This window comes from Staurois parvus, unplaced genomic scaffold (assembly GCF_062004578.1).
Source record: "Staurois parvus isolate SC_StPar_1 unplaced genomic scaffold, SC_StPar_1.0 ptg002090l, whole genome shotgun sequence".
NCBI lineage: Eukaryota > Metazoa > Chordata > Amphibia > Anura > Ranidae > Staurois > Staurois parvus.
In genome coordinates this window covers 155,001-169,676 of record NW_028319886.1, presented here as the reverse complement: position 1 = coordinate 169,676, position 14,676 = coordinate 155,001, and the positions used below count along the sequence as shown (strand labels likewise).

At 44.8% G+C, this 14,676-nt stretch overlaps 1 protein-coding gene across 2 annotated transcripts in view; it reads right to left on the bottom strand.

Moving 5' to 3' along the window:
* STARD8 (StAR related lipid transfer domain containing 8) overlaps positions 1-14,676 on the bottom strand; it is a 141,078-nt gene that overhangs the window by 17,705 nt on the left and 108,697 nt on the right. For both annotated transcript variants that reach the window (XM_089664894.1, XM_089664893.1), the window contains 2 exons: positions 14,580-14,676; positions 4,697-4,870 (listed from right to left, as the gene is read on the bottom strand). The exon at positions 14,580-14,676 is cut by the window's right edge and continues 1,156 nt beyond it. In XM_089664894.1, coding sequence (XP_089521020.1) covers positions 4,697-4,870; positions 14,580-14,676 — 271 coding nt within the window. The remainder of the gene's footprint in view (positions 1-4,696; positions 4,871-14,579) is intronic.

The following is a 14,676-nucleotide window of genomic DNA, read 5'->3' as shown; positions in this document are numbered from 1 at the left end:
TTAATAGAAAAAAAATACAAAAAAAAAAATATTTTATATATATTATAATTATACAGGATTTATGGCGCCAACAGTTTGCTCAGCGCTGTACAATATAACGGGAGACAATACAGCAACAATACAAGAGGGATATATATTTGAAATCCTACAATTTTGACCATATTCAATATATTTAAAAAAAAAAAAAAAATTATATAATATATATATATATATATATATATATATATATATATATATATATATATATATATATATATATATATACACATACACACATATACACACAGCACACACATACAGCATGTTGAAATGCATTACAAAATATATGAAAAAATATTTTTTAAAAAATACATTTCAAATATACTGTATGTCTTTAAAAATACAAAAAAATCTGAAGAATATACTTAAAAAAAATTTTTTTTTTTAAAAATATATTCTTCAGATTTTTTTAACCTAAAAAAAAAAAAGAAAAAAAGTAATTTTTACATATATTAGTAAATGCGTTCCAAAAATGTAGATTTGTATTTTTAAAGACATATATATATATATATTAAAATGACTTTTGACATATATTTTTATATGTATATGTTAAAATGACTTTGTTTAGATGTTAAAAAAATCTGAAGATTTTAAAAAAAATTTCTTTTTGAAAATTTTTTTTAAATATATTCTTCATATTTTTTTTAACATCTAAAAAAAGTCATTGTAATTATATATATATATATATATACATATATATATATATATATACATATACATATACATACATACATATACACACACACACACACACACATATATATATATGTATAAAAAACTGACGAATATATTTTTTTTACAAATATATTCAGATTTTTTTTTTTTTTAACAGATAAAGTAATTTTAACATATATTTTTTACATATATATTTGTAAATGCATCCCAGAAATGTAGATTTTCATTTTTAAAAGACACACAGTATATTTGAAAGGTATTTTTAAAAAAATATTTTTAATATATTTTGTAATATTTTTAATATCTAAAAAAAAGTCATTTTAACATATACATATAAAAATATATGTCAAAAGTCATTTTAATATATATTTAAATAATGTAAAAAATACAAATCTATATTTTTGGAACGCATTTACCAATATATGTAAAAATGACTTTTTTTTTTTTTTTTTTTTAATTGGTTAAAAAAATCTGAAGAATATATTTTTAAAAATATATTTTTTTAAGTATATTCTTCAGATTTGTTTGTATTTTTAAAGACATACAGTATATTTGAAATGTATTTTTTAAAAATATTTTTCATCTATTTTGTAATGCATTTCAACATGCTGTATGTGTATATATATATAAATGTATTGAATGCAGCCAAAATTGTAGGATTTCAAATCTATGGCAGTATATTTGGGAAGAATATATATTTTTTTTAAATATTTCCAATCTACGTTTCTTCGGTGTGGGACTCCCCACCATGGCGCAGTATTTCTCCGCCGTACGCGAGCTTTGGTGCTTCTTTCCTACGTTGTGGTCAGTCGGGATCTAAAAAGGTCGTTGCAGCTGCTGCTTATAGAAATGTCCGCTGAGAAAACAAAGACCACCAGCTGAAAAAAGACCAGGGTGGTCCGTCAACAGGGGCGGATTGACAACTCATGGGGCCCCCGGGCAATGGGGAATCATGGGGCCCCTGTGTCCTTGCCCAAACTCAAAAAAGCCTATGAAAAAGGTACCAGGGGCATCTCATGGGGCCCCCTACTGACCCAGGGCCCTCGGGCAGTGCTCGAGTTTCCAAATGGTCAGTCCGCCCCTGTCCGTCAAGTCTGCCTATTTTTACCACCCAGTGAGGACCCAGGCCCACCATCCTACCTTGCCCTTGCTGGCCGCGGTACGTATATCTAAACGTCCTTTCGGCAAGCAGGTCCAGGCAGCGGCAGCCGTGATCTGGGGACGGCCTTTTAAGCCGTTGGTCAGGCGTTTCGTAAAAGTGATCCAGGAGGCTTTACAGCCACCCAATCACATTCACAATGCTGGGACTCCGCCCCTTTCCCTGCCTTTCTTTTTTCCTCCAGGGAACCTGGGATCACGGTAAGCAGCTGGGACGGCTTCCCACACACGAGATGTTTTGGTTGCAGTTTGTGTGCCAAATCTAAATATCTGGAGAGGGCATCGGGATTGACAAACACTTCAAGGTGGTTTTTGGCCTTTGTTGAGGGTGCAAAGGTCTTTGAACAGAACAAATATTACTTTCAAACTATAATGGAGCTCTACTGGCGCCAGATAAAAATAGAAAAATAGACCCTCATTAGCCGGATTTTTTTCCTCACAGAAAAGAAAAAAAAATCCACAAGCAAAAAAAAAAAAAATAAAATCCACAACATTATAAACCGTCAGTGCACAAATAAATTCAACCCCTTTCCAAGCCCTCCCCTCCATAGACAAGCCAAAAAACTATAAGCCATGAGTGAACAAAAAAAAAAAACCACAAAAAAAAAAATAAATTAAAAATTAAAAAGAGAAAAGTGTAAAAAAACAGTAAAAATACTTAAATGCAAACAAAAAAGGAAAAAAAGGAAAAAAAAAATCACAAAAATACACACAAAATAGACAAAAAAACAAAAAAAAGAAAAACAGAATAAAAGATTTAAAACAAAACAAATACACACAGACTAAATAGACAAAAAAAAAAAAGCACAAAAAAATGAAAAAATATTAAAAAGGAAGCATAAAAACAGTAAAAAGACATAAATGCAAGCAAAAAGAAAAAGAGAAAAAAAAAAATCACAAAATAGACAAAAATTAAAAAAAACAAAGAATAAAAAATGTAAAACAAAACAACACACACAAACACACTAAAAAAAACCAAAAAAAAACAAAGGAAAAACACAAAAAAAATTAAAACATTAAAAATGAAAAAGAGAAGCATAAAAACAGTAAAAATACATAAATGCAAATAAAAAAGAAAAAAGGGGAAAAAAACAAAAAAACAAAAATACACACAAAATAGTAAAAAAAAAAACTGTAAAAATACATAAATGCAAACAAAAAGAAAAAGAGAAAAAAAAAATCACAAAATAGACAAAAAAAAAAAAAGAATAAAGAATTGAAAACAAAACAACAACACACACACACAAAAAAACACAAAGGAAACACAAAAAAAATTTAAAACATTAAAAATGAAAAAGAGAAGTATAAAAACAGTAAAAATACATAAATGCAAACAAAAAGAAAAAGAGAAAAAAAAAATCACAAAATAGACAAAAAAAAAAAAAGAATAAAGAATTGAAAACAAAACAACAACACACACACACAAAAAAACACAAAGGAAACACAAAAAAAATTTAAAACATTAAAAATGAAAAAGAGAAGTATAAAAACAGTAAAAATACATAAATGCACACAAAAAAGAAAAAGGGGAAAAAAAAAAAAAAAAAAAAAAAAATACACACAAAATAGTAAAAAAAAAAAAAAAAAAAATTAAAAATTGAAAACAAAAAACACACACACACACACACACACACACACTCTCTATAAGCCATCAGTGCAAAAAAAGAAAAACAGTGCAATAACAAAAATGAAACAAGAAAAGCAAAAAACAGTAAAATACATACATAAATGCACAAAAAAAAAAAATACATACAATAATAAAAGATGAAAGACACGCAAAAGAGACAAAATTACAAAGAATAAAAATGAAAAAAAAAATTAATAAAAACAAACACAAAGTGCAAAGAACATAATTACATTTAGAAAAAGCAACAATAAAACAAATATCTCCAAAAAATAAAAAAAATGCAAAAAAACATAAATACACACACAAAATACAAAGAACATTAAAAATGAAAAATAAACAAACAATACACAAATAAATGCACACACGAAAAGAAAAAAAAAAAAAGAAAAAATACAACAATGAAAAAAGAAAAAAAAATATAAAGAGAAATGTAAAACAAAAAAAAAAACACATAAAAACTAAAATTAAACTTCACCCTAAAAAAAGAAAAAAAAAATCCTACACCAACTACATTGTTTTTACTCAACCACACTTCACTCAAGTGGCTCAGTCAGTGATATTGAGAGTCTCCAAATTTAGCTGCCAATAAAACTGATAAGTTTGCAGCTAAATTCATTTCTGTCTCATCCCTCCTAGTGGTTTGATTAAATAGTTTTTATTAAATATATTTATTTATACATTTTATTTATTAATAACAAATTATTAATAAATGATTAATATTTTATGAAATGCAGTTATATATTTTTTTATTACTATTATTTTTAATAATAATTTCTTAATATTTAGTTTCCTAAAAAAAAAATATATATATATATATATATATATATATTTTTTTTTTTTTTTTTATTAAATATGAAATAAATGAATTAAATTTATTTATATAATTTATTAATAACAAATTAATAAGAAATGAATATTTTATGAAATGTAGTTTTTTTTATTACTATTATTTTTAATAATTTTTTAATATTTAGTTTCTTAAAAAAAAAAAATATATATATTTATTAAATATGAAATAAGAAATGTATTTATATAATTTATTAATAACAATATAATAATAAATGAATATTTTATGAAATGTAGTTTTTTTTTATTACTATTATTTTTAATAATAATTTACTATTAATATTTATTTTCTTAAATAAAAAATAAAAAAAAAAAAGGGAAGGGGAAGGAAAGGTGCAAGGAGTTGCTCACCATGCCCACCCCTGCTTGCTGGGCACAGAATATTTCTCCATGATGGCGGTGAGTCTCAGCAGGGACAGCTTCTGCAGTAAGTTGAGCTGAGCGGCGGACTGCCTGTTGATCTCCAGAGACGCAGAGCTGAGGCTCGGCCGATGCGAGTTCTGGAAGCTGTGCCACCGCAACTTCCTGTCGGAGAGAGACACGGCCTTTATGACTGAACTGCAGGAAGATCGACCAGAAACCAGTTCATGACGATCAAAACACAATTTTTTTTTTTAAAGCACAAGCAATGCAAGCGCTTGAATTTGACCCGATCCCATTCTCCTGCAGCCTGTGTACAGCAGAGCTCAGACTGGGGGAGGGAGAAGCAGCACAAGGTGCCAATCAGTTGTGCCACAGTGCTCACACACCAAGGGATATGCTGATAGGAGGAGAGAGCAGAGAGATGAGCTCATCAGTCTGCTGCTGCTCCTTTCACTGCCCTACTGGGCCCCTCCCACAGCTCTGCTCTCTCTCTCTCTCCTTGTGCAGGGTGACTGGTCTTGTCTTTTGATCTAACCTCATTGGTGATTCAGGTGCTCCAATCCCCTCCATATCATGTGATTCAGGTGTTCCAATCCCCTCCCAATCATGTGATTCAGGTGTTCCAAACCCCTCCATATCATGTGATTCAGGTGTTCCAAACCCCTCCATATCATGTGATTCAGGTGTTCCAAACCCCTCCATATCATGTGATTCAGGTGTTCCAAACCCCTCCATATCATGTGATTCAGGTGTTCCAAACCCCTCCATATCATGTGATTCAGGTGTTCCAATCCCCTCCATATCATGTGATTCAGGTGTTCCAATCCCCTCCATATCATGTGATTCAGGTGTTCCAATCCCCTCCATATCATGTGATTCAGGTGTTCCAATCCCCTCCATATCATGTGATTCAGGTGTTCCAATCCCCTCCATATCATGTGATTCAGGTGTTCCAATCCCCTCCATATCATGTGATTCAGGTGTTCCAATCCCCTCCATATCATGTGATTCAGGTGTTCCAATCCCCTCCATATCATGTGATTCAGGTGTTCCAATCCCCTCCATATCATGTGATTCAGGTGTTCCAATCCCCTCCATATCATGTGATTCAGGTGTTCCAATCCCCTCCATGGACACAGGTGTATACAATCATCCCCTAGGCATGCAGACGGCTTCTACAAACATTGGTGAAAGAATGGGCCGCTCTCAGGAGCTCAGTGACTCCAAGCGTGGTCCCGTGATAGGTGGCCACCTGGGCAATAAGTCCATCCGTGACATTTCCTGGCTACTAAATATTCCACGCTCAACTGTTAGTGGGATTATAACAAAGTGGAAGCAACTGGGAACAACAGCCACTCAGCCACCAAGTGGTAGGCCACGTCACATGACAGAGCGGGGTCAGCGCATGCTGAAGCGCACAGTGCGCAGAAGTCACCAACTGTCTGCAGAGTCAATAGCTAAAGACCTCCAAACTTGGTGTGGCCTTCAGATGAGCCCAACAACAGTGCGTAGAGAGCTTCATGGAATGGGTTTCCATGGCCGAGCAGCTGCATCCAAGCCTTCCATCACCAAGTGCAATGCAAAGCGTCGGATGCCGTGGTGTAAAGCATGCCGCCACTGGACTCTAGAGGAGTGGACATGTGTTCTCTGGAGTGACCAATCACACTTCTCTATCTGGCAATCCAATGGACGTGTCTGGGTTTGGCGGTTGGCAGGAGAACAGTACTTACCTGACTGCATTGTGCTAAGTGTAAAGTTTGGTGGAGGGGGGATTATGGTGTAGGGTTGTTCCTCCGGGGTTTGGTTGGCCCCCTAGTTCCAGTGAAGGGACGACATTTTGGAAAATTTCATGCTCCCAACTTTGTGGGAAGAGTTTGGGGATGGCCCCTTCCTGTCCCAACATGACTGCACAGCAGTGCACAAAGCAAGGTCCATAAAGACATGGAGGAGCCAGTTTGGGGTGGAGGAACTTGACTGTCCTGCACAGAGTCCTGACCTCAACCCCATAGAACACCTTTGGGATGAATTAGAGCGGAGACTGTGAGCCAGGCCTCCTCCCCCGACATCAGTGCCTGACCTGACACATGTGCTTCTGGAAGAATGGTCCAACCTTCCCATAGACACCCTCCTAAACCTTCCCAGAAGAGTTGAAGCTGTTATAGCTGCAAAGGGTGGGGCCAACTCAATATTGAACCCTACGGACTGAGACTGGGGGGCCATTAAAGGTCATGTGCGTGGGAAGGGCGGGGCCAACTCAATATTGAACCCTACGGACTAAGACTGGGGGGCCATTAAAGGTCATGTGCGTGGAAAGTCCAGTGGCCCGATACTTGGGGCAATATAGTTTATCTTGAGTAGCACATCAATTACGGTCAATGAGGTCATGCTCATGCTATGTAAACATGTATGCAGAAAGCCTGGTGAGGTTTTTTTTTTTTTCCCGGTGTCATAAAACATTTGCCGGATGGGAGTCCCCTCGTTTCCCAGCTGTTAAATTTAGAACAAGTTTCCATTTTTTCAAAGTGTTAAAAATAACTGTGCAGAGCCACCAGCACTAGAGACCATCTGAGAAGGACCCGTTCTTCAAGACCCCGTCACCCTTATTCATGGCAAAGTGACCAGTTCTGTGCAAAGAACCCCTCGGCTATTTTAGTATCCCGTCTCCATCGGGCCCTCGCCGATCCTTCCTCTGTGGTTTTCCCTCAAAAAAAAAAAAAAATGATATATTGAACATGTCGCATGGGTGAAATGCAACACGTAGGGGCAGAGCTGGGTGACGTCATTGCGCACCTCGACTGGAAGTTGGGGTGGAAACCTGATCCTGTACTGTGAGATACGCAAACTTGGTTTTTATTCACACGAGTGCTTACTCAATACATTCCATAGATTCCCATACAGTCCCTGAGTTACAAACATCCGACTCGTACTGAGGCAGCGTGACACCACACTGGTCATGGAAACTGCCGGGTGGCCATCCTGCTGCTCACCACATGCTGCCACCTACTGTCCGGCGGATCAGTCCGCATTTCCACATCACTGCATGGTCACTTAACCCTTCCCAATGCTATCCAAAACCTAAGCTGTGCTTCTGCTTACCTGACAAGAGCCATCAAAAAGGGCCATCAAAAAGGACCAATCAAAAGTTTGGCCACCATCTGCATCTCCTGTAGGGTCATCTTTAGGTTCTACTTGACACTACCCAAGTGATCAAAACGGACCATAAAAAGGACCATCAAAAAGGACCATCAAAACGTTTGGCCGCCATCTGCATCTCCTGTAGGGTCATCTTTAGTCTCTACTTGACACTACCCAAGTGATCAAAACGGACCATCAAAAGGGCCATCAAAAAGGGCCATCAAAAAGGGCCATCAAAAAGGGCCATCAAAAAGGGCCATCAAAAAGGGCCATCAAAAAGGGCCATCAAAAAGGGCCATCAAAAGTTTGGCCGCCATCTGCATCTCCTGTAGGGTCATCTTTAGGCTCTACTTGAAACTACCCAAGTGATCAAAACGGACCATCAAAAGGGCCTTCAAAAAGGGCCTTCAAAAAGGACCATCAAAAAGGACCATCAAAAGTTTGGCGACCATCTGCATCTCCTGTAGGGTCATCTTTAGGTTCTACTTGACACTATCAATCCTCCACCATCTGATAAGGCCTTGTATCACTTCTAAAACATCCACCCCGAGTGTCTCAGCCCCACACACATCCCATCAAAAAGGGCCATCAAAAAGGGCCATCAAAAAGGGCCATCAAAAAGGACCATCAAACGTTTGGCCACCATCTGCATCTCCTGTACTGTCATCTTTAGGCTCTACTTGACACTATCAATCCTCCACCATCTGATAAGGCCTTGTATCACTTCTAAAACATCCACCCCGAGTGTCTCAGCCCCACACACATCCCATCAAAAAGGACTATCAAAAAGGGCCATCAAAAAAGGACCATCAAAAGTTTGGCCACCATCTGCATCTCCTGTATGGTCATTTTTAGGTTCTACTTGACACTATCAATCCTGCACTTCTGATCTGATAAGGCCTTGTATCACTTCTAAACAGGGGCGGACTGACAACTCATGGGGCCCCCCGAATAATAGGGGATCATGGGGCCCCTGTGTCCTTGCCCAAACTCAAAAAAGCCTATGGAAAAAAGGTACCAGGGGCATCTCATGGGGCCCCCTACTGACCCCGGGCCCTCGAGCAGTGCTTGAATGGTCAAATGGTCAGTCCACCCCTGCTTCTAAAACATCTACCCCGAGTGTCACAGCCCCACACACATCCTATCAAAACGGGCCATCAAAATGGGCCATAAAAAGGGCCATCAAAAAGGGCCATCAATAGTTTGGCCACCATTTGCATCTCCTGTAGGGTCATCTTTAGGTTCTACTTGACACTATCAATCCTCCACCATCTGATAAGGCCTTGTATCACTTCTAAAACATCCACCCCGAGTGTCTCAGCCCCACACACATCCCATCAAAAAGGGCCATCAAAGGTTTGGCCACCATCTGCATCTCCTGTAGGGTCATCTCTAGGTTCTACTTGACGCTATCAATCCTCCATCATCTGATAAGGCCTTGTATTACTTCTAAAACATCCACCCCGAGTGTCTCGGCCCCACACACTCTTTCAGCTGGTCATTGGAATTCAAAGAATCCCACGCTGTAATATTTAACAGAATCCTTAGAAGAAAAAGGTGTCAAACACTCTTCCTTTATACATGTCTACAAAGCATCTGCTGTGGCTTAGGCCGTATTTTTTTCAGGATGCGCAAAATAATACCAAGTAAAAAATATCCAGCTGAAGGTCGCAATGCTAACTAGACAATCTTGACCTTTGACAGTCAATAAGCAATGTTGAAGTTGATACAATACTCTCCACAAGATGGAACCTGGGTAAGTTCTGGTGCTTTCCTCGTTGGTAATACCCACATTGATGTACCACAAACATGCCAAAAATTAAACGTTTCATAAGGGTTCAACCCATAAAACCGAAGCTCAACAAATATAAAAATACCTAAAATCACAAATGAAATGAATACACTATGGGGGTCCATTTATAAATGTTTTCATCCAAGAGCCACACAGTTGAATACAAATTTTGAACCTTGGGTAAAAAAAAGAAACCGATCCCCAGGCGGACGCATGACCATCACACCTACATATCCCGAACCAAAAATTCCAAAAACCAAGAGCATTAATATAGATTTGCCCCCCCGTGCCCATTAATATGGAGTTGCCCCTCCCCCCCCCCCCCCCATGGCCATTAGTATGGAGTTCTTTCTATAACATCCTCCGCTCTTCTGAGGAGACTTTCCACGAGTATTTTTATGAGGTCATGTATGGAGGTTGGATGAAAAGGGGCACCAAAAAAAAAAAAAAAAGTCCACCCTCTTTCAGCATTCCAATGTAGGAGTAGGACGGGGTCGGGTAGAGCAGCGTAGGAGTCGGACGGGGTCGGGTAGAGCAGAGTAGGAGTCGGACCGGACCGGGTAGAGTAGGAGTCGGACCGGGTAGAGTAGGAGTCGGACCGGGTAGAGTAGGAGTCGGACCGGGTAGAGTAGGAGTCGGACCGGGTAGAGTAGAGTAGGAATCCGACCGGGTCGGGTAGAGTAGGAATCCGACCGGGTCGGGTAGAGTAGGAATCCGACCGGGTCGGGTAGAGTAGGAGTCGGACCGGGTCGCGTAGAGTAGGAGTCGGACCGGGTAGAGTAGGAGTCGGACCGGGTCGCGTAGAGTAGGAGTCGGACCGGGTCGGGCAGAGTAGGAGTCCGACCGGGTCGGGCAGAGTAGGAGTCCGACCGGGTCGGGCAGAGTAGGAGTCCGACCGGGTCGGGCAGAGTAGGAGTCCGACCGGGTCGGGCAGAGTAGGAGTCCGACCGGGTCGGGCAGAGTAGGAGTCCGACCGGGTCGGGCAGAGTAGGAGTCCGACCGGGTCGGGCAGAGTAGGAGTCCGACCGGGTCGGGCAGAGTAGGAGTCCGACCGGGTCGGGCAGAGTAGGAGTCCGACCGGGTCGGGCAGAGTAGGAGTCCGACCGGGTCGGGCAGAGTAGGAGTCCGACCGGGTCGGGCAGAGTAGGAGTCCGACCGGGTCGGGCAGAGTAGGAGTCCGACCGGGTCGGGCAGAGTAGGAGTCCGACCGGGTCGGGCAGAGTAGGAGTCCGACCGGGTCGGGCAGAGTAGGAGTCCGACCGGGTCGGGCAGAGTAGGAGTCCGACCGGGTCGGGCAGAGTAGGAGTCCGACCGGGTCGGGCAGAGTAGGAGTCCGACCGGGTCGGGCAGAGTAGGAGTCCGACCGGGTCGGGCAGAGTAGGAGTCCGACCGGGTCGGGCAGAGTAGGAGTCCGACCGGGTCGGGCAGAGTAGGAGTCCGACCGGGTCGGGCAGAGTAGGAGTCCGACCGGGTCGGGCAGAGTAGGAGTCCGACCGGGTCGGGCAGAGTAGGAGTCCGACCGGGTCGGGCAGAGTAGGAGTCCGACCGGGTCGGGCAGAGTAGGAGTCCGACCGGGTCGGGCAGAGTAGGAGTCCGACCGGGTCGGGCAGAGTAGGAGTCCGACCGGGTCGGGCAGAGTAGGAGTCCGACCGGGTCGGGCAGAGTAGGAGTCCGACCGGGTCGGGCAGAGTAGGAGTCCGACCGGGTCGGGCAGAGTAGGAGTCCGACCGGGTCGGGCAGAGTAGGAGTCCGACCGGGTCGGGCAGAGTAGGAGTCCGACCGGGTCGGGCAGAGTAGGAGTCCGACCGGGTCGGGCAGAGTAGGAGTCCGACCGGGTCGGGCAGAGTAGGAGTCCGACCGGGTCGGGCAGAGTAGGAGTCCGACCGGGTCGGGCAGAGTAGGAGTCCGACCGGGTCGGGCAGAGTAGGAGTCCGACCGGGTCGGGCAGAGTAGGAGTCCGACCGGGTCGGGCAGAGTAGGAGTCCGACCGGGTCGGGCAGAGTAGGAGTCCGACCGGGTCGGGCAGAGTAGGAGTCCGACCGGGTCGGGCAGAGTAGGAGTCCGACCGGGTCGGGCAGAGTAGGAGTCCGACCGGGTCGGGTAGAGTAGGAGTCCGACCGGGTCGGGTAGAGTAGGAGTCCGACCGGGTCGGGTAGAGTAAGAGTCCGACCGGTCGGGTAGAGTAGGAGTCCGACCGGGTCGGGTAGAGTAGGAGTCCGACCGGGTCGGGTAGAGTAGGAGTCCGACCGGGTCGGGTAGAGTAAGAGTCCGACCGGTCGGGTAGAGTAAGAGTCCGACCGGGTCGGGTAGAGTAGGAGTCCGACCGGGTCGGGTAGAGTAGGAGTCCGACCGGGTCGGGTAGAGTAGAGTAGGAGTCCGACCGGGTCGGGTAGAGTAGAGTAGGAGTCCGACCGGGTCGGGTAGAGTAGAGTAGGAGTCCGACCGGGTCGGGTAGAGTAGAGTAGGAGTCCGACCGGGTCGGGTAGAGTAGAGTAGGAGTCCGACCGGGTCGGGTAGAGTAGAGTAGGAGTCCGACCGGGTCGGGTAGAGTAGAGTAGGAGTCCGACCGGGTCGGGTAGAGTAGAGTAGGAGTCCGACCGGATCGGGTAGAGTAGAGTAGGAGTCCGACCGGGTCGGGTAGAGTAGAGTAGGAGTCCGACCGGGTCGGGTAGAGTAGAGTAGGAGTCCGACCGGGTCGGGTAGAGTAGGAGTCCGACCGGGTCGGGTAGAGTAGGAGTCCGACCGGGTCGGGTAGAGTAGGAGTCCGACCGGGTCGGGTAGAGTAGGAGTCCGACCGGGTCGGGTAGAGTAGGAGTCCGACCGGGTCGGGTAGAGTAGGAGTCCGACCGGGTCGGGTAGAGTAGGAGTCCGACCGGGTCGAGTAGAGTAGGAGTCCGACCGGGTCGGGTAGAGTAGGAGTCCGACCGGGTCGGGTAGAGTAGGAGTCCGACCGGGTCGGGTAGAGTAGGAGTCCGACCGGGTCGGGTAGAGTAGGAGTCCGACCGGGTCGGGTAGAGTAGGAGTCCGACCGGGTCGGGTAGAGTAGAGTAGGAGTCCGACCGGGTCGGGTAGAGTAGAGTAGGAGTCCGACCGGGTCGGGTAGAGTAGAGTAGGAGTCCGACCGGATCGGGTAGAGTAGAGTAGGAGTCCGACCGGATCGGGTAGAGTAGAGTAGGAGTCCGACCGGATCGGGTAGAGTAGAGTAGGAGTCCGACCGGATCGGGTAGAGTAGAGTAGGAGTCCGACCGGGTCGGGTAGAGTAGAGTAGGAGTCCGACCGGGTCGAGTAGAGTAGGAGTCCGACCGGGTCGAGTAGAGTAGGAGTCCGACCGGGTCGAGTAGAGTAGGAGTCCGACCGGGTCGGGTAGAGTAGGAGTCCGACCGGGTCGGGTAGAGTAGGAGTCCGACCGGGTCGGGTAGAGTAGGAGTCCGACCGGGTCGGGTAGAGTAGGAGTCCGACCGGGTCGGGTAGAGTAGGAGTCCGACCGGGTCGGGTAGAGTAGGAGTCCGACCGGGTCGGGTAGAGTAGGAGTCCGACCGGGTCGGGTAGAGTAGGAGTCCGACCGGGTCGGGTAGAGTAGGAGTCCGACCGGGTCGGGTAGAGTAGGAGTCCGACCGGGTCGGGTAGAGTAGGAGTCCAACCAAGTTGGGTAGAGTAGGAGTCCGACCGGGTCGGGTAGAGTAGAGTAGGAGTCCGACCGGGTCGGGTAGAGTAGAGTAGGAGTCCAACCGGGTCGGGTAGAGTAGAGTAGGAGTCCAACCGGGTCGGGTAGAGTAGAGTAGGAGTCCAACCGGGTCGGGTAGAGTAGAGTAGGAGTCCAACCGGGTCGGGTAGAGTAGAGTAGGAGTCCAACCGGGTCGGGTAGAGTAGAGTAGGAGTCCAACCGGGTCGGGTAGAGTAGAGTAGGAGTCCAACCGGGTCGGGTAGAGTAGAGTAGGAGTCCAACCGGGTCGGGTAGAGTAGAGTAGGAGTCCAACCGGGTCGGGTAGAGTAGAGTAGGAGTCCAACCGGGTCGGGTAGAGTAGAGTAGGAGTCCAACCGGGTCGGGTAGAGTTGGACTCCGGAAGGTGTTCAAGGGTTGAGGTCAGGGCTCTGTGCAGGAAATTTGAGTTCCTCCACCCATCACTTAGTTCCTGGACATCTTGTTCCAAAACCGTGACCATTAATATGCAGTTGCCCCCCTTGGTGTCTACAACAGCTTCCACTCTTCTAGGAAGGCTTTCCACAAGATTTTTTTTTTGGGGGGGGCGGGGGTTCTGTGGAATTTGTGCCCATCTGTGAGGTCAGATACAGGGGCGGACTGACAACTCATGGGGCCCCCGGGCAATAGGGGATCATGGTGCCCGTGTCTTTGCCCAAACTCAAAAAAGCCTATGAAAAAGGTACCAGGAGCATCTAATGGGGCCCCCTACTGACCCCGGGCCCTCGGGCAGTGCCCGAGTTATCAAATGGTCAGTTCGCCCCTGGTCAGATACTGATGCTGGATGAGAAGACCTCGCTCACATGTTGGGCCCCATGATGAGCACCAAATAAAAGCCCTGGCTCACCACCAGCATTCAAACTCATCCCAATGGTGTCCAGTAGGGTTGAGGTCAGGGCTCTGTAAAGATCACTCCAGTTCCTCCACACCAGACTGGTCACACCGTGTCTTTATGGAGCTGGAATTGTACACAGGGGGCCCAGTCATGGGGGAACAGGAAAGGGTCTTCACCAAACTGTTACCATAAGGTTGGAAGAGCACAATTGCCTGTGATTGGACAGTTGACAAAAAGCAGAAGCTTGTTCCTGGTCAGTACAAGGACGTCTACCATACAGGGAATAGCAAGAGGCAAATATTTACCCTACACGTTCTCTAGGTCGCGGCCAAATGCCATTTTGGTACAGCAGGCCACATAGGACCATCTATGGTGACATCAGTACTACTTCACAAAACTTCAAACCAACCTGCACGGCCTAGTTAAGGAAGCCCCGACTCCAGAATCTCTCCGTTCCCTCATTTCCGTCTCTTCCGTGTCATTCAAGGAATTGCCCGTGCTGTCAA